Here is a 13,075-nt window from a genome sequence, read left to right as displayed (position 1 = left end):
CGAGTCTTATCAAGCCAAAGATAAAACCCGGAAGAAGAATCCCTGGTATCCCATGGCATGGCCTCCATCGGAAGGTGGCTGTGTCATCCACCTCCTCATAAATTCTTGATGCTTCTCACAATTTGGTCAACTTCCAACACCATATAGGCGCTCGAACCCAGCATAATCTCACCGCAAACAAAAGTTTGTGCGGTCATTGAACCTCTATGACAGGTGAGCCATGCTCCCATGGATGATGGAGAAGTGGGATTGCATGGGCCCCCACCAAATGAAGGGTTCCTGCCTTCCCAACAATAGTCTTGGTAGTGTTTAGCACTTTAGGTTGGGTTTTGGACCAGTGTCTTGTCTTTTACTGTTTTCAAGGGTGTGAGAACCCTATGGCTATGACCATATACTAATAACTAGATTTTTCATGGATGAGTTCAAAAGGAACACATTTACTAGTCAGATAGTCAGCCATCAATCATTTTAAACTCTTAACATTCAATACGGTATAGAGGAGCAACAGAAACAAAAACTAAAGTGAGAAAACTCTGGAAACCACTATATATATATAGTTTCTTTTGATTCGTACAGAGGAGGGAGCCATTATGTTTCGCTCTAGAGAACAAGATTAGTGAAAAACACAAAGCAGACCAATAAAGACCCACTTGTAGAACATCAACAAGAACATAAAGACAAAAGGAAAAAGAAACCTAGGAACTAAGACATATCAGTCATTGACTCATTGCTGCTGTATCCAAAATGGAGGAGACTCCACAACCACTACTCCTCTTCCTCTGTCATAGTTTGCTATACCAGTCATTTTCTTAAAACTGTAATGATGGAAGGTAAAGATAATCAGAGCCAGAGAGCTCCAGCTTGTTTGAGAAGAGGAACAAGAGTGCCATTGATATGAGACGCCATGACTCTATCCATTGCACCCACAAGCTTCCCACCAATGAAAACAACAGGAACAGGAGGAGAGGTACCAAGTAGCCTTATCAAAGCCTTCTCCATATCTTTCCCCCTTGGATCTTCATCAAGTTCATACACAGTAGGGTTAACCCCCATGCCACAGAAAAGCCTCTTAATGGCATGGCACATGCAGCAACTGCTAATGCTAAAGATAACCACCGCATTCTCCGAAGCTAACCTCTCTATCCTCTCCAATGGATCTCCAACATTAGTCCTGGAGGTTGGCATGTAAGATCCCCATGAACCTGTCGTCTGGCAATGCATTTTCAAAAATAGCGAGAAATAATAGAGTTGAATGGAAGTTTCAGATTTGGGATTTTGGCTTGGAAGTGAGGAATACATGATGGTTTTGGTATTTATAGAGAGGAAGTGAGAAAGTGGAGATTTAGGGAATAAGAGAATCCAAAACATGGCCAACTTTTTTAGGATTTAATATTTAACAATTCAGAATCATCAAATCCGTGTCATGTATGATTAATTTACACTTAATTCCCAAATCATAACATTAGTATTTTATGTAAATATACCTTCTCCTATTAATTAAAATATATTTTTTAGTTTTAATTTGGTGAAAGTATTGGGAAACCCAGTCTTTTGTTTGTTTAAATTTTAATTATAGTTGATTTTCAAGTAAATTAGTCTATCTGGGACTTCTTTTTTTTCTTTTTTGGAAGATTATAATAAATACTTGCACAGTTTTAATTTAAAGAGAAATAAAATAATCAACATTTAAACGAAAACCTTTAAGGAATCATACATATTCAATGAAAATATTAAAACATTTTACTTTGGATTAAAATATGAGGAGGAGGTGATGAGGTCGAATGTGAATATTCCCAAGGGGTGTGATTGTAGTTTATCTTAGATTTGGACGGTTTCTTTCGTTTTCCTTTTCTTTCTACAGGAAATCTTGAAAATCAACAAAGAATATGAATATATAATATATGGTCGACGTGTATAAATTAGCTTAAGTTAGGTTGCAATCATTTGTTACATGTGGGTCTCCTAAACAATATTATCTGTTTAGCATCTTAGATAGCTTCAACTATGTAAGAATTTCATCTTTACATACTCCAAATTATATCTATATCTTCATAGTTATTACCTCTTTTAATTTCTCCCTATACAAGTTTTAATTTTATTTTAGAAATAAACCTAAACATAAAATCTTAAAACTTTTACAACTTTGACCTTGTGGTTAACATTTTAATTAAGATAGACCAGTAATTCAGACACGAGACTTGACCTTTTCAAATTATGTAAATGTACCAATAGAATTCCTTTTTCGTATAAAATATATAATATGAAATTTGATTTAGTTAATACCATATCCTTTAGATGAAATTGTTTTGTGTTTTTTTTTCCCTGAGGAGTGAGCACATGGAATGTTGCTTCCATGGGTCACAGCAGGCATGTCTTAGTGTATACATGCAGTCTTGTCCAATATTTATGCAACAATGCCTGCCTTGTTTTAGTTACTGCTCATGATCATCAAGTTCAACTAAGAATGGGGAAATGGTTAAAATAGTAAAAAGGTTAAAACAAAAGGCACGTCTTTTTTTTTTTAAGGTTAAAGTTAAAGATGGGGTGTCCGTACATGATTTGAGAAACCAAAAAAAGAAAAAAGGGGTTACTGTTTTGGGTAAAATGCAGGGGGGTGGGGCATTGGATCTTGGTTTTGCAAGGATGAGAACGGGAGAGGGGATCAAGTCATGGGGTTTATATGTTAACGTCATGGAATGAAAGATGAATACGATCTTATTCGATTGTGCTTGTCGGCTTCGTTTCCTATGCACTTTAAAATATATATTATGGGGGTTTATTTCAAGTTATTGAGGGATTGAGAGTGCATTGATAATGTATAATTTATAAGCTAACCATAATGTGACACCACATTAATATAGTGATTAAAAACTTTTAATGAAATAAAAAAAAAAAGTGAATACTTGAAGCACATTTTAATCTAGCCTGCTCCATTGGTAGAAAGGTGTCAAAAGGAAAGTAAAATAAAGTGGAAGTGGTGAATGGGGATTCAGAAACTACTAATGCGTAGGTATAGCAGAGATGATTTGATTATTCAACTTTTAGGGTTGTGGGACGTCAAAAAAGAGAGAAGAGAAGAGTTGAAGTTTGAGGAATGAAAGTGGGTTGAAGTTGGGGGCATACACACATTGGGTAGTAATTAATGCTATACAGCTTTGCATTTGCATGTCCTATAATACTTGAGAGGCTTAAAAACGTTGAAAAAAGTGTTTATGTGACTTGGCTCTCTCATTCATCGGCCGGGGTTAAATCAACGAGTCTATTTTTTTCGATCGGGATGAAAGCTTTATCACTAACTCTAGTCATAGCATAGCTCCCACAAGATCTATATGGTAAAGATTTAGAGCTTGATCCTTGCCTTAAGCTTGCGACCATAGCTTCTGTTTGTTTAGATGCTCCCAGGGATTTAAATTGCGGTCGCGTTTTCGGTCGCATTGCGTTTATCGCGGTTGCGGACATAACGGATGCTATTGCGGTCATTGCAGGTATCGCGGTCGTGAATTTTACATTACTTATTGTGTATTGCGGGTATAGCGGGTTTCGGCAATAGCGGTTTCGAACGGTGCCGCTACCGCTATATAACGGCCGCTATTTCGGTAACGGACCGCTATTTAAATCCCTGGCTCCCACACTGAACTTATATGATAGTTCTCTACAGAATAGAAAGACAAAATCACAATTGGAGATATATAATATCCGAGTTGTTAACATATTCACGAGCCTTTAGGGCTGTTGATGAACAAAATGTCATAATATTGAGTAGCTTATAATGCCTCTGGTTGCGCTGCTACTTAAAAGGGAGTGTTCATTTAAACCCTAGCATGAGATGAAAATGGTGAAAAGTAATCAGAGGTTGGAGAAGACGATCATGTTGATGAGATAATTATAGTCGTCGGATATATTGGCAGAATTTGATCAAATGGTGGGGGTTTTGAGATTATTTAAATAATATTCAAGAATTGGAACAAAGAGCTGGCGAGGTGCTGCAGCATAGCAGAAGCTTTGCTGGGTGTGGCGTGATGGAATCGCCAGCTTTTTTCATGGTTTGTTTGTGTTCAATTCAACGTTTATCCCTCTACTTTAAATTTTTTTTTATTGGCTTTACCTTTTATAGTGAAACAAAGCTAAAAGACAAGAGTTTAAGAATGGATTTGACGTAATCGTAATTTAGGATTGGTTTCAAATGGTCAGTCAAAGCTTTTAATATTAAAAATAGGAATGGTAAGAACATTAACAAAATTGAAGTGAGGGAGTGATAATGGTGTCGGACAAGGTAAAAACATGCAGTGGTCAAAAGCCGGTGAAACCCCCGACCCAATGCTTATGAAGTGGATATAGCCTTGGCCGGCCGATATATTATTTGTTTAATCTTTGAATTAGAAATTGCAGGGTGCCATGGCATGACATTTATGCTATACTGAAACAAGAGTCTCTCTTTAGTTCATTCCCAATGTTTTTGTGGTTTCTTGGAAAGGGAAGTGTCGAGGAATTAGTTACTTTTGCTCGTTATTAACGGCAGACAAATTGTTGGTGGAGGAAAACATTACCTCGGTATCATTTCCACTAATTATAATAATCGCCTTCTGCTTCTCCACTTAAAAAGTGGTAAGTCCAGACTATGAACTTTAAATTTTATAACTTCAGTCCATTTTATTCTAATTATTTTATCTAAATTTATTTTTTAAATTTAATATTTTTATCTAAATATTCTCAAATTCATTTGAATGAGCTTTCAGATTTGGATGGATAGTTCGACTCTTGATCAAGTTTAATTAGGGTTTGATAAAAAATACACTAATGCCCTAAGGTTTATTTATTAATTGAATTTAAATTAAAAATAATTTTATCCTTTATTAGTTACTTATTATTTTATTTATTCTTTTTTATTTCATTATTTTTATTCAATAATTTTTAATTAAAATCAAAATATAATTACTTATAAAATTATTTTAATTATATTAAATTAAATTATAAATCACATTATATATCTTAAACATAATCTAATTTTCAGCTTATTTTTAAAAAAAAGCCATGAATGTTATAAAATAAAAAGAGATAAGAAGAATAAAGAATAAAGAAAATATGAAAGCAACAGAGAATGTGCTTTATTAATTAAAGGGGTTATTACAATGTTTTATCAGAGTCTCTATTTAAAGGTATAAGAAGTATAAAAGAAGTAGAGATCTAATTCTAATAACTATTAGAATTTAAATTATATTAAAACTTTATCTTGATCATGATGGACATTCACTTAATAAGATATTAATAACACTCCCCCTTAGATGTCCATTACTAGATAATGTGCCTCATTAAAACCTTGTTAGGAAAAACCCTATGGGATAAAAACCTAATGAAGAAAAAAGAGTACACAATCTATAATATGCATAATATGTTGCCTCATTAAAAACCTTACCAGGAAAACCCAATGGGACAAAATCTCGATTAAGGGAAAAAGAGTACAATGCGTATTTACTCCCCCTCATGAAAACATCACATATTTTCTCATATTCTACGTATTCAATCTTGAATACAAGTTTTTCAAATGACTATTTGAATGTATTTGATAAGCATTTATATTACCATTCTTTTAAAAATCATGAGTGAGGGAAAATTTTGGGAAATATATTTTGATCTCTTCAGGAGATTCAACAATAATCATAACAAACTTTAATCATGATTCTTATATAAAAACACAAATAGGTATTTTTGATCAATTTATAATCCTTCTCAACTACTCAAATTTACCACATATGTTCAAATTATTTCAATTCATATAAATGAATAATTTCCCGAGAATTTCAATATGCTTCTAGCATTCTAAATCCTTCAAGGATTTTAATATAAACATTATTATATATTGATTTATAAAGGTTGTAACAATAACCATTAGCCGTAAGTTAAATCTTTTATGAATTGTCAATTTAATAATATATCTAAAGGTTATTGTATCCACCACAAAAGAATATTATATCTTTTCATAATCAATACCAGTACTTAGCGAAAACTTTATATTTTCATTCTGCTTTTGCAAAACTACTTCATTTGCACCCTCATTGGCTTTATACCTTTAGATATTTGGACTACTGGTCCAAAAACTCCTCGAATTTAATTGTACTTGAGTTGCGTCTTTCTATTTTGATCAGTTTATTCTATATCTATATTTCTCAATAGATTTATTCAGGATCTTCCTTTTATTTCATTATAATAATACTGCATGCAAAATCATTGTCGACCACTTTTATTTTTCAATTCCACATTTTCTCGAATTGACATAACTTATCGAGATCTCTTATTTTCATTATTTTAAAATTCAGTTTCAGGTGCCTGAATCTCTTCTGAAGTTTTACTTATTAGTTATGTCTTGGGTCTCTTTTGGAGCACCCGCCTCCACTATATGACCATCTAGAATAATTTTCATATTTGGAACCGATCAATCTATTATTTATTCTAATTGATTGTCCTACTGGACTTTAAATCAAATTAAAATATTAGATGGTATGTAACACTTGGTTATTCTCATTAAGTTTGTAAATACATCTAACAGTTAACTTCAAATGAGTTATTCTTATTGAACTTCTGGTTCAAATTATTCTCCCCCTAACTCATTGCAAGTTATTATTTCTCTCCCCCTAATATCGGGAAAACTATCGAATCAAAATTGTAATCACAAATAAACTTGTAATTAATATATATTTTCAACTTTCTTTCAGGATTCACTTACCTTTGTGCATTGTGGTAGAGCAATTGGAACATAAACACACATACAAAAATTCAAAGATGAGAAATATTTAGGTATTGATTAAAAAGCAATTGTAATGGGGAGTATTTATAACTTATTGGCTTGATGCATACAACATGTAAATCAACATAATCTTATGTTGAAATAGAAAGTTTAGTTCTCATAAGTAATGATTTAGCTATTAGTTGGAGGCATTTGATAAACAATTCAGCTAAATCATTTTGTGTGTGAACATGTGCTACAGGATGTTCAATTTTTATTCCAATTGACATGCAATAATCATTGAAAACTTGAGATGTAAACTCACCAACATTAGCAAGATGAATTGTTTTAATTGCATAATCTGAAACTAATCATTAAAACAAGCAGTCTCGCAAACGGCAGGTTGCGAGTTGATGACGCATGTGATTATTTTGTAGATGCATTTACCAAAATCATATAAAATCAAAACCATCCACATGGTGGATGAATGGGCCCATATTCATTTAATAAATGCAAGACATTAAATCTTAACTTTAGCTAGTGAGTTTCTAAGAACCAATTTTAATTGAGAACAAGCAACAAATGAGATTTCTTTAAATTAAAGAATCTTCTGGTTCTTGAACGGATATCCATATGAATTCTTAATTAATTTTCGCATCATATACAATCCAGGATGGTCTAACTGGTCACGCCAAGTAGTAAACACATTTGTATTAGTAAACATCTGGTTTACTTTAACATCTATTTCAATTGTACTAAATTGTAACAGGTTGATAATTTTATTATCATTCATTTTTCTTTGTATCCACATATAAGTGCTATTGTGACATTTACTACTGGAAATGTCTAAATCAATGTGAATATTATAATGTCACTAAGTCAACAAAATAAATATAATTTCTAAAAAAATTATATGCAATATTCGCTTCAGGAAATATGCAAAAATCTTCAAATATCTAAAAAAATTTTGCAACTTCACATAATGAGCTTTAGATAGAATTATCATTTTTATTGCTCATGAGTATATCTTTCACAATCAAGTATTTTGCTTCCAACCCTTTAATAGGGATGATGACAAAAGAATATCATAAAGATTATAAATTAATAACCCAGTCCCCTTTTTTTATTGATATGAAATATAATATTTTCCTCATTCGCAATCTCAATATGAGATCTATTACAAATAACTTTTAAAAGTAATGCATTAACCATCACAAATTTTGTGCTTTTTAGATAGTGATATATTAGCTCTTTTGGATCTTTCAACTAATTTTGTATTATCAAATATTGGAATAATATTTGTTTGTTTCAGTACCAAATAAAATAAATATTTTCTATCTGTAATGATAGAATTCATTACTACATTTTCATATCCTTCCTCAAAGAATATTAACAGAAACAAAATATTTAGGCATATGCCACATATGTGGCCAATAATCTTTTGTATCATTTGAAGAGTTATCTTGAGAACTCTCATTGTTCTCTTATTCATTACTATGTTCCCACTTTTAATGGTCCATGAGTATATCTTTTATTTTCTTTATGTTTACATTCACTTCGGGGAATGCAACAAATCTAGTAGGACGGACTTATAAACATCCCAATAGATTCTTTATTTCATAATTACCATCGCAAACATGCGTGAGATTTAAAATCAAAATCTATCTATGTATGTTGTCATGATTGGTCTCTAATTATAATAAATAATAAATAAAACATAGTAAAATATACCTAAAGATCTTTAACATCACCGTCATCACTAGAAGGTATGAGATAGTTCGAAAATATTCTTAATTTCATATGGATAACGATATCAAATCTTTCGCTATCCTTAAGAACAAGAAGTAAAATAAGTTAATAAAAAAAATGATAACATATAATGAAAGAAGAATGAAAAAAAATAATCAGATATGAAACATTAAATAAAAGAAACTTCCTGTAAAAACTTTGCATCTTGCCTTCAAATAAATTGAAAATCATGGAGGATAAATTTGATCGTCGATAAAAGGAACTGCCACTTTGAGCAAGATCGTGCTGATAATGCGTTATAAAATAAAGAGAGATAGGAAGAATAAAGAATAAAGAAAATATGAAAGCAACAAATAATGTACTTTATTAATCAAAGGGGTGATTACAATGCTTCATCAGAGTCTCTATTTATAGGCATAAGAAGTATAAAAGAAGTAGAGATCTAATTTTAATAACTATTAGAATTTAAAGTACATTAAAATTTTATCTTGATCATGATGAACATCCACTTAATAAGATATTCATAACAATGAATATACCTATATTTTTTTCTCTCTTTTACTTTTTTATTTTTTTCTTAATAAATCTTAAAGATATACATATTAAATATTTTAAACTAAATTTTAACTCAAATATATATTACCTTTAATATGAATTCTTTTTTCTTTAATTTCATATTTTAATAATTTTTCCTTTTAAAATGGTAATAAATTAATTTTCAATGGAGTTAATTTAATAATTCATCTCAAAATTAATAAACAATTAAAATTTTTAAGACTTTTCAAAAATAATATAAGTTTAAAATAAATACATAATACATGATAAATTATAACAAGGTTGAAATTGTCTTTTTTACTTAAAATTTTATGTTAAAAATATATCTGAAGGCATTTTTTTTTAAATTTTCTTCAAAGAGAAGGGATAAGTGGGCATTTTCCTAGCTATAGGGGTAAATATTTTTTACACTAAACTTCAAGAAGGTAGAATCTTTTTATCCTAAAATTTAATATGATAGTTTATACAAAAAGATTATAATCTTTTTATATCTTTCTCATAAATTAAAGTAGTTATAAAAATAATCGATTGAGTCTTAGTTTAATTGGTATTAATATTATTGTTGATGCAATAAGATGTAAATTTGAGTGCGCTCAAACGTACCTTATCCTCTTATTGTTGTCAATGCATCGCATGGCTCATAAACTAAGTTTATTACATAGAATAATATTATCATTTAAATTATTGTTGCATAATGAAATTTGAACCGGATACTCAAAATTTAGCTCATAAGAAATTTGTTGAAAAATATTGGTAGGCAAAGGTGTATAATAAATATATATGCATGGGGCATGCAGTTATATATAAATATATATGCAGTAAATTCATTTGATGAGCTGAATTATAATTGAAATCGAAAAATCATTACAAAGCAAAAGAGGAAACGAACTATTTATTATGAAAGAAAGAGATTAGGAAAGCAGGCTGTCCCTTGGTCTCCCACCGTGGAGCCCTTTTTTATGTTTTTTGTTAGGGGCCTGTCCATTAATTTATCTCTCCCTAAATAATTTAGAATTTAGATGTTATTTATTTTGTCAAAACCAAAGTAAAGCCTGACGCAAACAAACCTTTTCTTTATTATATGACTGACAGTGTTTTTTGCTTTGACAACATTGACGGTTTTTCTCGGCTTTTGTCTCTCATTTTGCTTCCTGTCCCATCACATGTGATGTCATGCCATCCCCAACGTTTTCCTTTTAACCACCGTTGTCACAGCGTATATTTTGTGTTGCAGTAGAAATAAAGGATATGGCCAAGGCTGTTCATTTCTTTCATTCTTCATGTCCCCTCAATGAAAGCCTCTCTTAATACTAGTGATTTTGTTGATCACGTGCATGAAAAAATGAAGATAGCAAACATGGTATATAAGAATAATCCTTGTATCAAAATGACTGAAAATTTATTTTCCTACTTTAGATACAGGTTTAGATTTTAAGCTTCATGGATTGGAAGGTAATTTACTAGTGTCACAACCCAACACCCTTCCGCTCTTACTGCATATAATCTTGTTGAAGATTTGTCGGTCAAATTAATTTAACTATTTTTAGTTTGTTGCTAATTTTTAGAGATTTATTTGCTTATTTTTAGTCATTAAGTGTTGATTTTTTTTTTTACATAAGCATTGGTTTTTCAGTTAAATAAAACATATATTTTTCAACAAAAATTATTTCTATCTTATTTTTGTCTTTTTTGTGTTTTTTACAGTAAGTTTTTTCGAAAACTCTAACAAGTTGGTATTAAAGCTATCTTATTAAGGAACTTATCATTGAGAGAATTTTTTTTTTCTATGGATTTAGAAACTGTTATGATATATGTTAGTAATGAAGAAGCCAAGCAGTGTTAGTTAAGGTTTAGTTAGTCTGTTGTTAACAATTAGTAGTTATAAAGGTGGTTACCCTACTGTATTAAATATGCAACTTATTCTCTTGATTGAATACATATAAGTCATACTTTCTTCATTCTGAGTATCTTAACATGGTATCAAGAGCACAGACTTTCTTTGCATAAAATTTTTTTCTTCTTTTCTCTCTTCTTTCATGTTCATGGCAACAGATGGTGTTCCTACTGTTGACACACCTCGTCAGTCTACTACTGTTGGTGAAGCAGTTCATTCTCCTGGTTCTAGCAAAATTGTTTCATCGAGCGTTCATTATTTTTCCAAGCATAATACTATCAAGCTTAACGAACATAATTTCCTCTTATGGAAACAACAGTTGTTGTTAATCCTTGAAGGTTATGGTCTTGAAGGGTTTGTGTTAGGTACGGTTCTTCCTCCTCCTTCTTTCATACCCGGTGATGATGGTCAACTTGTGAAAAATCCAGCGTTTTTGGTTCATAAGAAGCAAGATAAGTTCTTGGCTTCCTGGCTTCTGTCCACAGTCATGGATGATATTTTAGTCCATTTGACAGCAACTAAAACTAGTCTTGATATTTGGACGACTATTGACAGACGATTTGGTGCTAAGTCTAGTATTAAAATCTCGAGCATGCGTCATACTTTATACTCGATCAAGAAATCCAGTCTTTCTATCAAAGATTATCTCTCTAAGGTTAAAAGTCTCAGTGATAGCCTGACTGCTGCTGGAAGTCTTGTCACTGAACAAGAACAGGTGAGTATAATCTTGGCCGGTCTTCCCATTGAGTTTGAATCTATTCACATTCTTGCCTCTGCTACTCCCATGAATCTTGACTTAGTTACTGAGATGCTTCTGGATTGTGAAGCACGCCAAATGGCTATGTTGACTGAGGTACCTTTGCAAGTTAACTTCGTTTCTCAGCAAGGTAATCAGGACACAATGAAATCAGGTTCTGACACTAATCTTGGTTCTCATCAAGGCCACAGGAATTTTATTCGTGGATGGTCCCGTGGTTGTACTCGTGGTTCTGGTCGAGGGTGGTCACGATCTAAACCGCAGTGTCAATTGTATGGTAAAATAGGACATATGGTGCAAACTTGTTATCATAGGTTTGATGAGAATTTCTCTGGTCTTGGCTCGACTCCTTCACCATCAGTCAATTATCATCATCTAAATGAGAATTCTTCATCTCACTGCTCGTCATCTCAGTGTTGTGGTAATTTTTCACAGTCTTCTACGGCTTCTCCACCAACTGTTCGAGTTCCACAATCTTCCTTGTCAACTCAGCACTGGTATCCCGATTCTAGTGCAACTAATCATGTCACCCCAACAATGGCCACTCTTACCGATGTCTCTCCATATACAGGTACAAGCCAAGTATCTATGGGTAATGGTGAGTCTATTTCCACTGATAATATAGGCTCTTCTAATATTTTGGCTGGTTCTCGGTTGTTACGTCCAAGGGACGTGTTGCATGTGCCTACAGTTTGTAAAAATTTGATCTCTGTAGGGCAATTTGTAAAGGATAATAATGTTTATTTCGAGTTTCATCTTGTTTTGTGTTTTGTGAAGGACATTCAGACAGGGAAGACTCTTCTGGTGGGCCACATGCATGATGGCTTGTATCAGTTTGATTTTTCTTGAGCTGGTTCGTGTAAGCTTGGTTCTGGTCACAGTTTAGGTTCTCCACTACTATATAATGTTCAAGCTCGTTCCTCCCTTGATCTTTGGCATAATAGACTTGGGCACCCCTGCACCAACATTCTTACTCATGTCTTACGTTCTTGTAATATTTTCTTCAAGAATAGTGGTTTGCCTATTAAGTGTACACCTTGTGAACTAGGCAAATCTCATAAGTTACTTTTTACTGCTTCAAAAACAGTGTACTCGACTCATTTTCAATTAGTAACATCGGATTTTTGGGGTCCAGCTCATGTGTTGTCCAGTGGGTACTCATATTATGTCTCTTTTGTTGATTTATACAGTAGATTTACATGGTTGTATTTTCTAAAGACCAAGTCAGAGGTTCCTCAGTGCTTTTCTCATTTCTATAGGATGGTTCAAGTTCAATTTGGCCAATCAATCAAAATGCCACTGACTATTGGGGGGAGAGTTTCGTTCTCTCTCGGCTGAGCTTGCTCGGCTTAGTATTCAACACCGAGTAACGTGTCTCCACACCTCAAGACAAAATGAG

General features: G+C 32.4%; 2 protein-coding genes across 5 annotated transcripts; one reads left to right on the top strand and one right to left on the bottom strand.

Moving 5' to 3' along the window:
• Window positions 1-519: 519 nt before the first annotated feature.
• Window positions 520-1,297, bottom strand: LOC107934893 (glutaredoxin-C1). The gene has a single exon (XM_016867410.2). The coding sequence runs from the start codon at window positions 1,219-1,221 to the stop codon at window positions 841-843; it is 381 nt and encodes a 126-aa protein (XP_016722899.1). The 5' UTR covers window positions 1,222-1,297; the 3' UTR covers window positions 520-840.
• Window positions 1,298-10,893: 9,596 nt separating this feature from the next.
• On the top strand, window positions 10,894-12,810 carry LOC121231873 (uncharacterized). 4 transcript variants are annotated; one of them, XM_041116894.1, is made up of 2 exons: window positions 10,894-12,274; window positions 12,463-12,810. In XM_041116894.1, exons 1-2 carry the CDS (start codon window positions 11,062-11,064, stop codon window positions 12,495-12,497), a joined length of 1,248 nt encoding a protein of 415 aa, XP_040972828.1. In that variant the 5' UTR covers window positions 10,894-11,061; the 3' UTR covers window positions 12,498-12,810. The 4 variants fall into 4 exon arrangements, with proteins under 4 accessions (XP_040972828.1, XP_040972827.1, XP_040972830.1 ...); XM_041116893.1 differs by having other exon boundaries at window positions 10,895-12,274; window positions 12,454-12,810; XM_041116896.1 differs by having other exon boundaries at window positions 10,896-12,247.
• The last annotated feature ends 265 nt before the right edge of the window (window positions 12,811-13,075 follow it).

This window comes from Gossypium hirsutum, chromosome A07 (genome assembly GCF_007990345.1).
Source record: "Gossypium hirsutum isolate 1008001.06 chromosome A07, Gossypium_hirsutum_v2.1, whole genome shotgun sequence".
Classification (NCBI taxonomy): Eukaryota; Viridiplantae; Streptophyta; class Magnoliopsida; order Malvales; family Malvaceae; genus Gossypium; species Gossypium hirsutum.
Note: the sequence above shows the minus strand (reverse complement) of the source record. Positions and strands in the feature narration are given on the sequence as shown.

Excerpts from the sequence above, each read along its gene's own strand:
- LOC107934893 (XM_016867410.2), bottom strand. The coding sequence starts at position 1,221 with ATGCATTGCCAGACGACAGGTTCATGGGGATCTTACATGCCAACCTCC.
- LOC121231873 (XM_041116893.1), top strand. The coding sequence starts at position 11,062 with ATGTTCATGGCAACAGATGGTGTTCCTACTGTTGACACACCTCGTCAG. Across the intron at positions 12,275-12,453 it reads CCAAGTATCTATGGGTAATG|GACATTCAGACAGGGAAGAC; the intron begins GTGAGTCTATTT and ends TGTTTTGTGAAG.